Source organism: Dunckerocampus dactyliophorus, chromosome 9 (assembly GCF_027744805.1).
Source record: "Dunckerocampus dactyliophorus isolate RoL2022-P2 chromosome 9, RoL_Ddac_1.1, whole genome shotgun sequence".
NCBI classification, from domain to species: Eukaryota; Metazoa; Chordata; class Actinopteri; order Syngnathiformes; family Syngnathidae; genus Dunckerocampus; species Dunckerocampus dactyliophorus.
The window spans coordinates 17,570,217-17,586,994 of record NC_072827.1 but is presented as its reverse complement, the minus strand read 5'-3'; the positions used below and the strand labels follow the sequence as shown (position 1 = coordinate 17,586,994).

The 16,778-nt window shown below is 39.6% G+C and overlaps 1 protein-coding gene across 12 annotated transcripts in view; it reads left to right on the top strand.

The window, feature by feature from the left end:
• Positions 1 to 16,778, top strand: part of lrp1bb (low density lipoprotein receptor-related protein 1Bb) — a 339,637-nt gene that overhangs the window by 198,283 nt on the left and 124,576 nt on the right. For all 12 annotated transcript variants that reach the window (XM_054788302.1, XM_054788296.1, XM_054788300.1 and 9 more), the window contains 5 exons: positions 3,914 to 4,159; positions 8,472 to 8,669; positions 8,976 to 9,180; positions 12,927 to 13,091; positions 13,336 to 13,580. In XM_054788302.1, the coding sequence (XP_054644277.1) occupies positions 3,914 to 4,159; positions 8,472 to 8,669; positions 8,976 to 9,180; positions 12,927 to 13,091; positions 13,336 to 13,580 (1,059 nt within the window). The remainder of the gene's footprint in view (positions 1 to 3,913; positions 4,160 to 8,471; positions 8,670 to 8,975; positions 9,181 to 12,926; positions 13,092 to 13,335; positions 13,581 to 16,778) is intronic.

The window sequence follows — 16,778 nt, the reverse complement described above, 5'->3', positions numbered from 1 at the left end:
ACTACTGCTATGGGTAATAATAAACAACTATCCTAAATTTAAACATGTAACTTCAGAAACTTTTTACAAACCAAGTACCACAGTGCATGCTGGGAGATGGCATCACTCCCAATTAGGGGTGTGACAACTCTACAATGAATTATTAGTACGCTCTCGCCGTTTTTTTTTAATTATCATTCAAATATAGCCGCTATAAACATCTATCTCCGTCCCTTGTCAGTGAGCTGAGTCACGATTTTATTTATCACGTTAACATACTTGTTGAAGGCCTGTGCTCTGTTGCTTCACGTTGAACAGCCCGCAAGGTATTGCAAAACCGTATTACATTAATACAGTACACTGTGTTACTGTTGACCATATTGACCATAAATTAGCAGCAATTGCTTACAGTGTGTTTCACCAGTGCGGTTTTGAATTCCCTGTTGGTGATCTTAACGATGATGATGGGTGTGGCATTGCTTCTGCTATGCAGTGGGATGCAAGTATTGATGGTGTTGTTATCTACATCCACCTCCTTCTACTGTAGGAAATTGGCAGTTTGTTGCTTTGTTGAATGGGAAACTCATACCTATTTGCTTAGTCAAATCAAGATGGTGACATGTTTTTTTGGGCCAGGCAGTGTACGTTGCTATATGCACATCCATCCATCTTTGATATAGCTTATCCCGAGAAGGGTTGTAAGGTGCTGTAGCCTGTCAAAGTTGACACTGGGTGAGAGGCGGGGTACAGCCTGAACAGATTGCTCTTTAATCGCAGGGCTGACACAGAGAGAGACAACCATTCACTCACTCTTGTGCACATGCCAGCTATTCTGTTCACTACCTTTAAGGCTGTTAAAGATGCTGTCTTTGTGTGAGAGGACAAGCTGTACATGCACAAACACTGACACATTATGATACAGCTCTTACAGAGGTGGACATCGTCAGTCCAGGTGACCACTAAATCAGAATCTGAAATACTTTATTGATCCCGGGGTGAAATTAGTTTGTTTGTGCAGGCAGAAATGTACAACAGCGTCAAATAAAATACATGTAAAAAATAAGTTCTGTACTAATAAGCAACAATAAATGGATTTTAATTTGATGTTTGCCGAGTAAAATTTTCTATTTCAATTAGTGCCTGTGTTTTTTCCTCGAAAAGGACAGAAAATGAGGAAATAATCAGGCGTAATGGGTCTGCCAAGTGTTTGAAGTGTCTGTCCAAGTGTCATATGAGGGAAGAATGAGATCTCATGTGAGCAACACTAGCCCTCTAATGTCTGATAGTGACCAGCGTAAACACGGTGGTTCATTTTCTAGAACAGTGCTAGCCAACCCTCGGGGGTGCCCTTTAGGACCCTCAAGTGCTCGTGCTATCTTATCTGAGAAGAGAGCCTTTTCCCTCACAGTCAATTAGGTTGTGCTCAGGGAGACCTTCCGTGTTTTTTATTTTTTTATATTTGCACCAGCTGACAAAGTCTCACGCCCACCATTAGCTATTGTGACCACAGACTACACTCAATTTCCGCACTACTGAGGCAGTGAGATCAGTGATTTTCCAAAGCAATGGCCAGTATTTGGGTTTGAATTTAAAAGACCTTTCTCTTTTTCATTTGTGTATGTATTCTGTGTAGGTGTGTTGGACTGGAAAACACATTTTAAACAAATTGAAGGTGGTCCTCGGTTTACGGCGTTCTGTGTTACGACATTTTAATGCTCTCACATGATTAAAAATAATTTAAAATAGGGGTGAACGATAATTATTGGACAGATAATTGCTAATAATATGATAACTAATAGGGAATGTGAGCTGGGATTAGACCGTCGTGAGACAGGTTAGTCTTACCCTACCGATGATGTCTTGTTGCAATACTGGGCTGATAATTATTGGGCCAATATGAGGAATTCTGACGTCATACAAATAAATGTAATAACATGAAAAATACCACGATAACCGATAAAAAACACTAATAAGCCAAGATTACCCGGACTGTGTTGAAGGTAGTTTACTGTGAGCAAGTGATGCACTCCTTTTCTGTGACGTGCCGCAAACAGCCTGTCGTAACTTCACCTGAGTTCACTTGTAAACAAACATGGCGCCGATTGTGTGGGACTTCTCACTGTTTCAGATGAAGAGATTTCGCCAAATGCTCTGCAAACATTCAGCGATGAGGAAAAAAAAAACAACACATCAAACCTTATCAGCCATCTGAAACGCCAGCATCGCTACGATGCACAGGAGCCCGGGGCTTGTTTCTATTGCTGCAGCGTTTGAAAAGTGCAATAAAGTTTGCCAGAAGCGTTCTGTGATTTCATCATGGAAATTACGTTTTTTGTCAGCTAGTGGAGCCACGGTTTGTACTTCTGAGCTGCTGCAATTTTTTAAATGTTTGAGTCATTCTTACTTCCAGGTGTGCACAAACTACAGTTAAATCTAAATTTAAAAGATAATAGCTATACAAAGTTATCAGTTACTAATATCTATCTTGATAAAAAGGAAGTTATTGGTCTCGGCTCGAAAAAAAGAAGTGCATCCCTAATTAAAAACGTAATTTTGGTCCGTCAACACTTTTTTTGAGAAGTACCCCACTGCAGATGGGTGTAAGAAAGGGATTTAAAAAGTACAATTGGAAGATTGAGGAGATAAATCATACTTTCAAGAAATAGATGAACATTACAAACTGAACTACAGCTGATAGCGCTGTGGCTGCACATGAGATCGTGAGGAGGGGGAAGCCTTTCACAGATGGAGAATACAGCAAATCATTCATAAAAATATCAGAGCATCTATTCTCCAAATTAAAAAAACTAAACACAAAATGATTCCAAAAAAGAAATGCCTCTCTGTGCAAAGACAGTCAAGGGTAGGGCCCACAGAATGACAACAAATCTCAACACTAGCGCAAGCACATTCTGTGACGCCTGTGACGAGTCAAGCGATGTAAAGGATATTGAGCAGGCAGATATACTGATAAGTGGACTTTGATGGGCATTTTATGTTAAATTTGGCTCCATCTTGTTTTAATTTTACGCAAATACAGGAATGACTCAAAAAAGCCAACACAGTTCAGTGTTTAAATCATTTCAAAGTAGGCCTACACAGGCACTCTGCACTTCTGTTAGTTGAAATCTGTTATTGTAACAGGTAAAATGTAAAAAAAGACGACACGTTTTAAAAATTTATAAATTGTGTAATGTTTTACAGCTCCAGACTATTCTTCTTTACTGGAAGAAGAGGCAAAATGGCTCTTTTGAGGGTAAAGGTTGCCAACCCCTGCACTTTATATGGAGCTATGCTACTCTCAACACTCGATTATCACTAGCATCATTAATGATAAAAAATGGTAACGTGATGGTATCTACCCCGACATTTTAAGGATGACGAGGAAATGGTCGATCAACAATCTCTTAATTGCAAAAACAAAACAGGCTACTGTTGGCTGCAACCACAGCAAAACAACATCAGCAAACTCAACTGTCCTCTCTGCAAGCATGTGTCCTCCTTCCACACACACACACACACACACACACACACACATATACAGTCAGGACTACACATAAATGCCAGGTCCTTATCGTATCCTTGAGCATGTTAAAGTATCTGCTCCTATCAATGTGACAGTAATAACTAAGCGGTATAGTGTTGTTTTCTCTTTTTTTATGAGGCTACTGTTAATTGAATTCTTGTGTTTAGTGTTTTTATTACTGTAATTCTGTGTAGAGTGTGCGTGACTTAAGTGTTAATTTAGATGTGAGTTCCGACTTGCACTGAAATACCAGGAGAAAACCCACACAAACACAGGGAGAACATTCAAACAGACGTACTAACCACACTTCTTTCGCGCTGTATTTAACGTTGACCTTTAAATTGTACTGCCTCTGTCAGTGTCCTGTTTCTGACACAGCTTTGCCTCTCTTTTTTTTTTTTTTTTCAGACATGTGTCTCGTAGCCCGAGGGGGCTGTAGCCACATGTGTACTGTGGCACCGGGAAAGGGGGTTGTTTGTTCCTGCCCCCCTGGACTTCACCTGGACTCCAGCAACAAGACATGTGAGGTGATGGACTACTGCAGCCGCCACCTGAAGTGCAGTCAAGTGTGTGAGCAATACAAGACCACAGTAAAGTGTTCCTGCTATCCAGGATGGAGGCTTGACCCTGATGGAGACAGCTGCCACAGCACAGGTAGCAAATGATTCCATAGGTTGTGTTATGCTGATATATGGTCATGCTGCAGTTTCATTTGATCCTTTGGCTCACTATCTGACATAGAACTTCATTTTAGGCTGGAATCTTTGCTGTGGTGGGTTTGTTGCTGACTGCAGGGTTGGGAACTTTGGAAACTTTAATACATGTAGGTAGGGTCCATGTTTACATAGCCATAGAACACAATATTCTGGCCGGTAGTGAACGAGTTGTGTTTATAAAAATTTAATTAATTACAAATGTAATTCAAAATGTAAATTCATTAGCAACGTGCACTAGCTAACAGGCTAAATAGTTGACAAAGGACGTTGTGGTTGCTCACATAGTTGTCGTCACATCACACACTCAAACCTTGGGTATCAAAGTGAGGCTGGTGGCTTATTTGTTAACGGCCCGTAGCACATTTTAGAAATCAAATTTGACAAAAAAAACCAAAAAGAGATGGCATAATGTAAGGAGAGAAAATTATGTTGATTTTAATAACTCATAATCACGCAAATCTTTGTTTTTGCAAAATGTAAATAAGAAATGTAACAAATGAATTTAAATCAAACCCCCACATCATTTGATTTTTTTTCAAGGTGGCCGGGGGGGAGGAATACTCATAAAATGTCTTCCATGTTGGTTGGTCTGGATATAAAACACAAAGTAAAACAGTCAGAGGTAAATTCATGTTTTAATCTCCACTTGCCCACTGTTTTGTACGCAGGGAAGAGACTCAAATCTTAGCTTTTAGCAGTGGTTGTCACAATAAAGTAAATGTTTACAATAAATATGCAGGTAAAAAGGTCGTCAGGAAAACATCTGAGCAATGAGTCCTGTATGTTCTGTCTGCCTGATGATAGAGGTACGCACTCAATAACTACCGCTTTCATCCCCTTTGACAAACTCCTTAAGCCTAATCCTTTACAAACAAAGATGGTTTCTGAGTGTTGGCTCAGAATTCCCTATATTGTTATTGAATAACCTAGTTTTTATGAGACTGCTCTGTAACCACTTAAAATACACCAGCTATGCACACACCATTGGCTTGTCATATTCAGATGAATGGACCTTGTTTTGATTACTTGCTTCTGCATTTCATTTCAAGACTGATGGCAGCCTCAGCTCTAATCACACATTAACGTGAACGAGAACACAAACATTCTCCCTCTGGAAGCAGATCAGAACTGACAAGCTTCATCATAAATCATACTTTGCATGCAAAAAAAACCTATTTAATCCAGAGAAAGACGTGTTATTGGATCCTTTGTGGTGTCCCAAGAAAATATCCCCACCTCATTTGTCTTTGCACATCCGAGTAATAAAAAGATTTCTTATTAAAAATCTGCAAATGCAGATGTTTTCTCTTTGGGAGGGAAATGTGTCATTGAAGCAAGGGTGCCAATTCAGTTGCATTGTTGTCATTTTAGATTCCCTAAAGAAGGATTTACTGCACAGTTACAGAAGACTAATGTAAAGAAAGTATGCTGTAGGTCCCATCTTTTTTAAGGAAGTAATGTGTGTTTGTGTGTGTGTTTGTGCGTGCGTGTGTATGTGTGTGTGAGGTCTTAGCATATACTGTATGAGGAGAAGTTACTTGAAGCATAAAAATGTGTCTCATTAAACAAAGCACAAAGTCAGCTTCTTCTTTCCTGATGGTGTAATGGTACAGCTTCTACCTTTTAAGGCAGAGGACATAGGTTGATCCCAGACCCAGATTCTGTTAATTTATTACTTTGTACTCAAAATAACTTATTCTTTCCAAGGTATTACTCCAAAACATGCATCGAACTAAATTCAGGTTCAAGTCAGATAGTATAAAAATAACTTTTAATGTGTCAGTTATGGCCGCACAGTCGTCTAGTGGTTAGCATGTTGGCCACACAGTCACAGTCAGGAAATCGGGAAGACCTGGGTTTAAATCTCCGTTGGGCATCTCTGTGTGGAGTTTGCATGTTCTCAGGGGGGGCAATGTGATTTTTTTTTTCCATGGGGCCTAGAATTCCTGATGATGCCCCTGTTTGTGATGCAGTTATTTTGTAATCAGAGGTGGTCAAATTTTGCTCGGGGCTACAATTTGGCCAGGGGCAGCCTTCGTCACATCAGGCTTTCCATAGCAATTTTAAGGTTTAAAGGGGACTTTATTATGTTTTTCCTCTTTTCTGACCGATAAATGTTGTTACAATGTTATATTTTCATCTTAAACGATGCCAACGTGTCAGATAATGAGGTTTGCAAATTTGGAAGTAAGACCTGAGAGCAGTTATGGACGGCTCTGCACGCTGAGTTCCATTGAGGTCAATGCAACCCAAACTTCCTTATATGGGCATGCCCAGGCAAATGCTGTAGGCCTGCCCTCCCCCCGCTCTGCTTCGCTCTGCTCTGTTCATTGTTAGCATGTATGGATCCCAGGAAATGTTTGTTCGGGTGTACCTAAAGAGGCAAGCATTAGGCAGAAGTGGTTGGAGTTGCTGATTCCCGGCTAGCAAGAGAAAAATATGCTCATCTGTCAACGGCATTTCACACGGGACTGTTTTGTGAACATGGGCCAATACGAAGCTGGACTATTCACCAAACTGTTGCTGGATGCTGACGGCTTTCCAATGTTACTTGGTCGTTTTGAAGACTCAGGAGAGCAAGCTGTAAGTAAGAATTCATCAGTGTCCTAACTGTGTGTCGGACAAAAGGGGTTCGGCAGCTGTCCGGAAGTCCTCGGGAGCACTTGAGAGTGTGACCAATCACAGCGGAGTGGTCTCGGCGGGAGGCGTAACTGGTGGAGGGCCGGGGATGGAGCAAATTACACAGAGCATTTGGGAAGGAAGAGGTGCAGAGTCTGGAAGATCTGGAAAGGTTTTTGTGCCGGTTATCGTGTGTAGCTGCTCTATAGGAATCCAGAACTCAAGACAAAGTCCCGAAAATTAGTATAATAGGTCCCCTTTAAAGCCTGATAGCAATGTTTTTGTGGCTTGTTTTATATTCTTTCATTCAAGAAATACAATAAGAACAATTGAACTACAATACTTGACACCCTATTAAAGCATTGCAATTGTTAAATGGGTTTCAAATTATTTTTTGGAAATGAGCAAGCTCCTTTACGTGTTTACATGACAATGAAAACATCCATCCATTCATTTTCTATGCCACTTATCCTCCTTGGGGTTGCGAAGGTATGCTGGAGCCAATCCCAAAATGCTAACCATTTGGCCACGGTGTGGCACAATGAAAACATAGCAACCCTAATTTTGATTCATTTTTCTAAACACAAAACTAAATGTTACCAAAAACAATATACAAGACTTTGGCACGGTAAGGTTTTTTTTTTGTCACAAATTTTACTGGAGAAGCACTCGGAGAGCGCAGACCTCCGCCAAGCGCCATAGTTCCCCCCATATTGAGATTCACACAAAAATAATAATCCTACTCTTTTTTTGATCAGTCTTTGATATTTTGTCAAACCTGTTGAAAACGTGTCCTGTATTTTCTTTTCCATGTGCTTTGACCGTTTTTTGTGAAGTTATATGCGCAAATGCCGAAAATGGTCCTATCTCGCAACGTTAAAGAGTCGTTTAAAAAAATGCCCGGATGCAGACGGTGATCTGGATCACTCCCAAAATGTAATCAGCCCTTCCATATCCCATTCGCGACAATTCCTAACAATTTCATCCAAATCCAACAACATACAGCATAACAAATACAACATAACAAAACAACAATGCAATCTGCAATAGTACGCCAAGCTAGCCTGCATGTCAGGCTTAAAATAATGATTCATTATTAATCATGAATCCCGAAGTGCCAGGCGACACTGTTCCACTCCATTGTTTACTGCAGCTCTATCTGCCACATCCAGTGGGTCTCTGACCTGCTACAATATGCAAATGGTCTGTAACCTTGAAAAGCATTTCTCAACCTGGACCTTTTTCAAGCTCTGCAACAAAAGTTTATGGGTATTTTTTTGGCCCACGTGCCACCCCTCTACAAAGTCTCATGAAAATCGATTTTCTCGTGTTTAATTATGAAAACTTAACTTACTAACCAGCAACCGATCAAAACATAGCCTCTTGCCTTTCGCTTGTTCCACTTGGCAGAGGTAATCAAATATGCAGTGGATTTTTGTTTTGTCCCTACTAGAACTCCATTTAAAGGAGATTACATCTTGCCATCCTGTGCCAAAGGCTTTTTGATAAAATCCCAGACTCAATATCACACGCCATCAATTAACAGGTTAGGCATCACATCCCTAAACCCCACTGGTGTCACACTCTAAATAAACAAGCTTCTTTTTTTCCCCATCACCTCCCCTGTTCAGATCCCTTTGAGGCTTTCATCATTTTCTCAATTCGCCATGAGATAAGACGAATAGACCTTCACAAGAGGGACTACAACCTGCTCGTGCCGGGGCTGAGGAACACCATTGCACTGGATTTCCACTTTAATCGCAGCCTCCTTTACTGGACAGATGTGGTGGAAGATAAGATCTACAGGGGAAGGCTCTCCGAGACAGGCGGTAGGCCAACATATGAGGACACTGTGTATGCACATAATGACTGATGTGATGTACCACCGAAAGATACTCTTGTGGGTGATAACAGTTCATTTTGTCCTGTCTACACTAGTTTTCCTTTGCGAGAATTAAAAAACACTTCAAAAACTTGAATCTGAAAGCTTTAGATTCCTAAAATTTTACATCATTCACAAATAGCAGCCATTTTATCTGTAATGCATTCATTTCAGGGGCTGAAAAGTATTGGGACATATACCTTGCAACATAAGTAATAAAAACATAACTATTGTATGCTCATTGTTGTCACAGGGGTGACTGGAATTGAGGTTGTCATTCAACATGGCTTGGCCACCCCAGAAGGTCTTGCTGTGGACTGGATTGCAGGAAAACTGTACTGGATTGACAGCAATCTGGACCAGATCGAGGTTGCCAAACTGAATGGAGATATGCGAACCACACTGATTGCAGGGGGCATGGAGCATCCACGAGCCATTGCTCTGGACCCAGGGCAAGGGTATGTAAATCCTCATGAAGTGCTGCGCAATTAGAATAATTGCTTCATATTTCTCAGTTTGGCACCTCCAGTACATGGTGTATGAATGTGGAAGTTTGTTACTGCTAATCTAATCTTTATGGTTTGTCACTTTTGCCTCCCATTTGATAATGTTTAAAAAAAGAAATTGGCTGTGGAATAGCGGTCGTGAAAGTAGCTACGAGTAGCTACTGCTGAAAGATACTGCATGAAGTTCAAATACAACAAGTCTTAAATTTACGCATTAATAGACTGTGTGACATTTCCTTACAGTCGCTATCTTCCATGAATGAGGGTGGCCTGCACATACAACACATTCAGCTGCTTCTCTATTTACAAGCAGATAAACACCCATTGTAATTTAGGCCCTGAGCTGTCAGAAGCATTCATTAGACAGAATATGATTGACGGTTAATTTCATTTGTTATAAAAAAGCTAATTCTTACAACATGCAGCCTGGGCTTCTCTTTGATATTTTCAAACAAATGGCAAATTGAAGAATATTGTTGACAGCCTCATTTTTTGAAGTCCCAGACCTGCCAACTTTGAAGAAACCTTGAATTATCCCCCAGCAACTTTTTGGGGGGTTTATTTTAATTTGCACAATGTGCAGCGGGCCAATAGAAAAAACAGCCATGAGCTGCAACTAGCCCCTGGGCAGCAATTTGGACAACCCTGGTTTTATAGCAACTGAGGTTTTTGGCTGGTGTCATAAAAACTGTGTGACATCAGCATGTTTTTAAACTTTAGTTAACCACAGAACGCAAAGTTATTGACTGACGGGTGTTGATTTCATCCCATGCTCCTGACACACATGGGTGATTAAGAAGCATTCACAATGTTTCCTGGGATTCATGTAAGTGTGCACTGATTTTAAAGGCAATGTACACGTCACTGTACACTGAATATCTCATTACAGTACTCCCTTGATTATAGTGGTTAATTGGTTCCAAACCCAAACGTGATAAGTGAATTTCCCCAAAGAAGGATTTCTTATTTATAAATACAGTAGAAATGATGTATCAATTTTGGTAGTTAGAGCATAGAAAACCTGTTTGCAACTTTCTAATTACGGCTTTTAACATTATTAGAGCCCTCTAGACATGAAATAACACCTGTATAGTCACCTTTACACTCCTATTGCCTAATATAGTAGACATAATGGGAGTAAATAAGACATTTAAGATGCAAATGAGACTCATGCTCATGTGTGTTGCTATAAATGTGTTCCCTAGGGGAGTTGAGTGGCGGGCGAACAGGGATTGACATCGGGGCCTCAGAGTTGAGTTTTAGCTTGTCGTAGGTTACTGCAGCAACAGTAGCCTTTTTATTACATATTTTTAGTAGTGATTATTGTGCCTGTTCTGAGATATTGTACGTCAAACCTGCAATAAATGCCTGTTGTTCCGGTGATTAGGTCTGGCTTTTGTGTGTCTCTGTGTGTCTTTGTGTGATCCTACATATCATTCATAGTGTCTTTGAATGTGTCTTCTGAATGCCTTATATGTGTATTTTAGTTCATTTAGCCATTTTATGCTTGAAAATGGTTAATTTAGGCAATTTTTTTTTCTTCAATATGCATATTTTTGACGAATGATAGGTCTTCAACCACAAAAAGCATGCTTTATTAATTAATATATTTTTGAAAAACTGTGTGAAACAGTGACATTTGAACCATAAATTTGTTAAAGGAAAACTGCACTTTAAAAAAAAAAATGCCCATCATGCACAATCCTTACTTGAGATATGAACTCATATGTCTTTCTCTTTGCTGTACGTTGTAAAGATATAAAAACAGATCAAAAGAGAAAGCTCATTACTGCACGAATGGGAACCGCGTTTAAAGCCTTCTGAAAAAGCCTCCAAAACGTGCCAACATATAATATGACGTGCATATAACCAAGCTACAGCTACATTGTTATTATTATTAACATTGTTACGCTGACCGAACTACATTACTGGCACATTTACCTTTAGCCAGAACACAGCCGGCTAGCTACTATCCTTTGTCCGTCCAAAGGATATTTACATTTCCGACGGCACATTTGATAAAGGTAGAGTAATAGGTCTTCCTTGTAGGACGCAGTTTGTTTACCACTGAATCATCTCAGGTTTAGCCAACCACATCAATGCAAAGCACCCAGTCACGAGTGCAGCTACAGCTGACGTTAGCAGTGAAGATTTTAGCAGATATTAGCAGCTGATGAATGTTCTTGCCAAGTGGGTTGCAATGAACTGCAGGCCAATAAACATAGTGGAAGACGAACAATAAAGTACTGTACTTTATAAAGCCACTTTTTTGTTATATATCAGTCTTTTGATCTTCCACAATAATGTAATAATTTAAAAGAAAATACCTCAAAGTGAGGGCTTTTCTAAGCATTTTTTAGGTGAGATAAAATATAGATCATAATTAATTTCTCAATTTTTAAAAATCTTTTGACAGCACTAGAAATAATAGCCTTAGCAGTCAGCGAACAGTCAAGCGAAGCGTACAAACGTATTGAAGGGTCAAAATGTGTGTCGTGTATGAAAAGTGCGTACATGTTGGCAGGTCTGAAACCGACCGTCCATCTTATTTCACTGTAGCTTGCACATGACCACGTGGAACAACAAATCAATAAAATGACTTGACAAGTCATACTGTACCTATGGACATGCAGTTGTTCACAGTCCTTGAAATCCCTGTGTTGATATAGCAGAACACTAAATGTTTATTTAAAAAATGTGTTGGCAGTTGAAAGCAGTGACCCTAAAAAGAATGGAACAATATGTTGTGTGTATATGTTTCAGTTTCGCTGGAGTCAGCACCTTTGCTCATGGAAATCCAACACACACTTGCTGAACAAGCATAAATAATATCAGCATGTTGTTTATCAATGATTGCCAATTGGCTGAGTTATCTCATTGATTAATTTTGATGGCATAAACAGTCAACTTTTGGATTATGATGCCCTCTTGAACTGGAAGCTTATCCCTGATTAATGCACCACAGAGATTTCACACTAACTGTATATTGAAGCAAGACTTTTTCAGATTAAAGCCAAACCCAGACGTTCCTAAAATCAATTTAGCACTCTTAAGACTTGAGTAATCTGCTCTCTGCTCTGTGGTACTCTTAACACATTTAGGAGGATGGCTACATTTTATGGCCATCTAGAGAAATTAAATGAATGGGTGTTGTCTGTGCCTGTCTGTTCCCAAGATATAATTCTAATACAATTACTTAAATCCACTCAAAGTAGAGGTTATTGATCAGGGACACCTTATCAAGTGAATAAGGCTATTGAGCTGAACATGGATGTTTCTTCCTGACAGTTTTGTTTGCATCACTCGGTCTTTTACGCTCGATGGCCCAATATGTCTTTTGTTCAAGTTGACTTTGTGAAGCAAAGCAAAATCTGTGTTGGCTTGGTTGCAATGCAGACCCGAGATACTGTTAATGGTCACATCGATGGTGTTCATTTTCAGGCCTCATTGAGCTTTGAAAAGTCATAATAAAACAGATGGTCTCCTGTTTCAAGGTCTGTCGCAGGTGGTACTGGGGTCGTTGGTGCTGTTTTGGGACAGTGGATGCATCTGTCAGGGTGGGCAGTCAGTCGAGAGAGCATTGTGTTTGTTTGCGAGAACAATAAAATGAACAAGTTTGGGTACTCTTACATTTATAGTTTTGCTTGCTTGTGTTTGTCTACTAACACAGACGTCTGCTTTGGGCTTTGTAATTGTAGCATTCTATTCTGGACTGACTGGGATGCTACGTTCCCCCGAATTGAGGCTGCATCAATGAGCGGAGAAGGTCGACACATTGTGTTTAAAGATATGGAGATCGGAGCCTGGCCCAATGGACTGACTCTGGATCATCTGGAAAAGAGGATTATTTGGACTGATGCACGGTATACCATTTACATCTTTTAAGTTTTTTTTTTACTTAAACATTGTCATAACTATACCAAATATATAGTGGAGAAAAGTCACGTCTCCATAAGCAAATGTTATGCATACAGAAGGCTTTTTGATGCTTGTTGATCCTAGAATTACAGCTTGGACTCGGAAATGCCTCCATCAACAACCCCTTCCAATGCGTTTCAACAGCATTTTAACCTTTCTTATGGAGCTTTGTGTCTATCTTTTTAACAGCTCCGATGCAATTTTCTCGGCACTCTATGATGGCAGTGGCATCATTGAGATCCTCAAGGGCCATGAATACCTGTCGCATCCCTTTGCTGTTTCTCTCTTTGGAGGAAATGTCTACTGGACGGACTGGAGAACCAACACTTTAGCAAGAGCCAATAAGTGGACTGGGCAAAATGTCACCGTTATCCAGAAGACAAGTGCTCAGCCTTTTGACCTGCAGATCTTCCATCCCAGTAGACAGCCGCAAGGTGAGAGGTTTTATCTAGTTTATCGGCGAAGACAAGTGACAAAAGAGTGTCCAATAGGTACAGTATAGGGCCCTGATCTACTAAGATCCCAAATAGCTCTAAATTGTGTGAGCAAACTAAACAGTTTCCAGTACTCTTCATGGGTGTGCTGCGAGTGATCTACTCTGACTGCTTGCACAATTTTTAACAGGTGTAAAAATGGTGTGGGCAGCCCCATTTAAATGAGGATTATGCATGTGGTACCGGCTGTCACCATGGAGAGTTTGGGAGAGCAGATTGGTCGTAAACGAAAAATGAGGTCTGAAGCCATGGAGTTGGAGGTTCTTGGGGGAGGATGCAAATAAACACACTGATGAACTCCAGCAGAGACATCACCTCATCATAAAAATGCTATATTGGTGTATTTTGTCGTTCAATATACTGTGGAACCTCGGTTAGCGTACGCCCCGGTTTGTTTGTTTTTCACTGGCACATACATATCCTTCTTCCCATCCCAGCAGACGTCAACTGACAAACAGTATGCATAAACACATGCACCCTTCAGATTAAAAAAGCCAATTAATTATATTTACTGTAATGTGTTATGCAAATCAACTTTGAAGACCACAAAATCCATTTTACTTATTATGTTTCTGAGAATACAGTAGGTTGCGTTCTAATGTGTTTTATCCATTGATAAAACTAAAATAGAATTTTGGTTTTAAGAATTTACAATGTAATATATCCTATTATTTTTCACCATTGCCAAGTTTGCAAATGTAATGCTCTCAGCATCATTTCAGCACAAAGCATGCACCATGCTAAAATGGATATTATCATAGTGGTAATCGGGTTTACGTGTATTTAATGCTTCCTTTGCTTTCTCAGTGTGTCACCAGTTAATGAGCTTGTTTCTTTCCAGTAGTGGCATTATAATCATTGTTCACTGTAGATAAATGTCATCAGATGGGACTGTGTTTGTCAAGAAGAGCATGCCGAATTCTTTCATTTTTTTTTTTTTTCAAAAAAGGAAAAGCCGTGCGTACGTGTGTGAGTGCATGCGTTTGTGTGCTGCTCCGCTGCACCCTGAACGTTTTGGTGAAAGGAAGGAGAGGGATGGATGTGATGTGATGTGACAAAGAATGAAAATACCAATACGCAGCTGGTCTCACAAACCATTCAATGGCGTTTCACTGGAGGCTCTTAAACACAAAGCGGCGGGTGCTTCACTATAAGAGTAGAAGAACAATCATTTGCAGATTAGAAGGCATGCAACAATCCTGTTTCCTTGATTTGCATAACTCATAAGTGATTGATTTTGCCAGCACAGAAAACCACAAAGAAACCTGTCTAAATTGCATACTTCCTAATCATCCATATGTGCCCTGGAGTCATTAAGTGCCCACACGTTTTCTGCTATGGGATTAATATAGAGCTCTAGTGTGAGTTTTGAACATTTTGTATCCACAAACATTTTTTTTCCAATTACCAAATGATTCTGAGAGGGAATTAGAGTATGGCTATATGCACAGATCCATAACAATATAAAGCTGTTCTAAGTTGCCGGTTAGCTTACAATATGGCGCACATCTTGTCGTGTTATGAATAAACTGTGTGAGTCGTAAAATGTATTTTTAATCACAAAACGTCCCTTTTTAGCAGTGTCTTTTTTCATGGAAACCTGAACCGGGAGCACAGACGTATTTAGTCATTGGGGGGTCCACGGCAGTGTGACAACTAGGCCACTTTTTTCCTGCCGCTGAAATCTGTTACAGTTATTTGTCAGCTTAAGTTGCTAGTTACATAGCCGTGTTTATATACCCCCACAAAAACGACTTGAAATATTAATGTTTATCATCTTCTAACAAGTGTGAATATGAGAATATTCGCCTATTTCCTGAGAACTAGATAAAAGTCATTAAAATCCTCCTGGGGGATTATTCTTACTGAACAAGTGAATCATCTCCATGCTTTTACTGTAATCGATAAGAACATTACGCAGCATTTAATACCGTTTACTGCTTTAATAGTTACTGTACATGTTAGTGATTAAAAGTATCACTCTCTACTTCATCTCCAAAGCATTCTCCGCAGCTGACACTGACAGTAGCGGTGCTGCTGTCCTCGTGTGTCTACATTTGTTGTGACTGTGAAAAAGGTTGACACCTTTGGCGCCAACATGTTTGTTTCGCTCCCATCTTCCGGAATCAATCTGCACATACGCAGTAACATGGAATAGTCCACTGCATGAGAAGGGAGGGGCAGCAGTCAAAACGATCAATCAGTGATGAATTAAGACTAAAACAGTAATATGTACTTTAAGTCGAAGGAAAAAAATCGTGTGGGGCCCCTCCTAATCATGGAGCCCTTGGCAATGCCTTGCCCAATGGGAAGTCTGCCCTTGACCGGAGGTCATTGTCCCCCAGCTCCATCGCCCGTCTATGATGTCATCTTTGAAGTTCTTTGCTAACAAACATAGTTACCGCAAGTCTCTGCTTTTGTTATTGATCACGGCTGCAAAACAACCCACAATGGGGCCAAGGAATGTCGCAAGTGTTTTGTGTGAACATTTTTGGATGTCTGGAACGGATTAACTGGATTTGCGTGATTTCTTATGGGAAAAATTGATTCGGTTAGCATAGGTTTCGGTTTGAGTCGGACCTTCTGGAACTGATTAATGACGCTATTGACGCTAAATGCTGCACATACTGTACATTAAGCCACAGCAATATCATGACGAGAGATATGTTTTGAATAAAAACACGTCAGTTTTGGTGAGATTTATTTTGGAAGTAATGATGACTTATTTTGATCTTGAATGTACTAAAGTGTTGAAACAAGGATGTTATAAATATTTCCACTGTTTTATTAAATAATCTTCATAAATTTTATTGTTATATTATGACTTTATTCCCATAATTTAATTAATAATTTAAGTTTCCAAAAAAGTGTTTGTTTCTCAGATTACAACTTTTAAAAACAAGCAATTTTTTTCTTTAATATTTAAACTCTATCCTACTAAAATGACATTATTTTTCCTTATGATTTTATGAGTTTATTCGCGTAAAAGTGGGACTGTTTTTCTCACTTTTTCTCACTTTATTGTTGTAACATTAGTTTGTTTTTTTTCCATAAATTTTCCAACTGTTTCAACTTTTTTCTTGTACATTTTATCCTTGTTTTTATGACTTCATTTGCTACTAATATTTTTACTTTAGT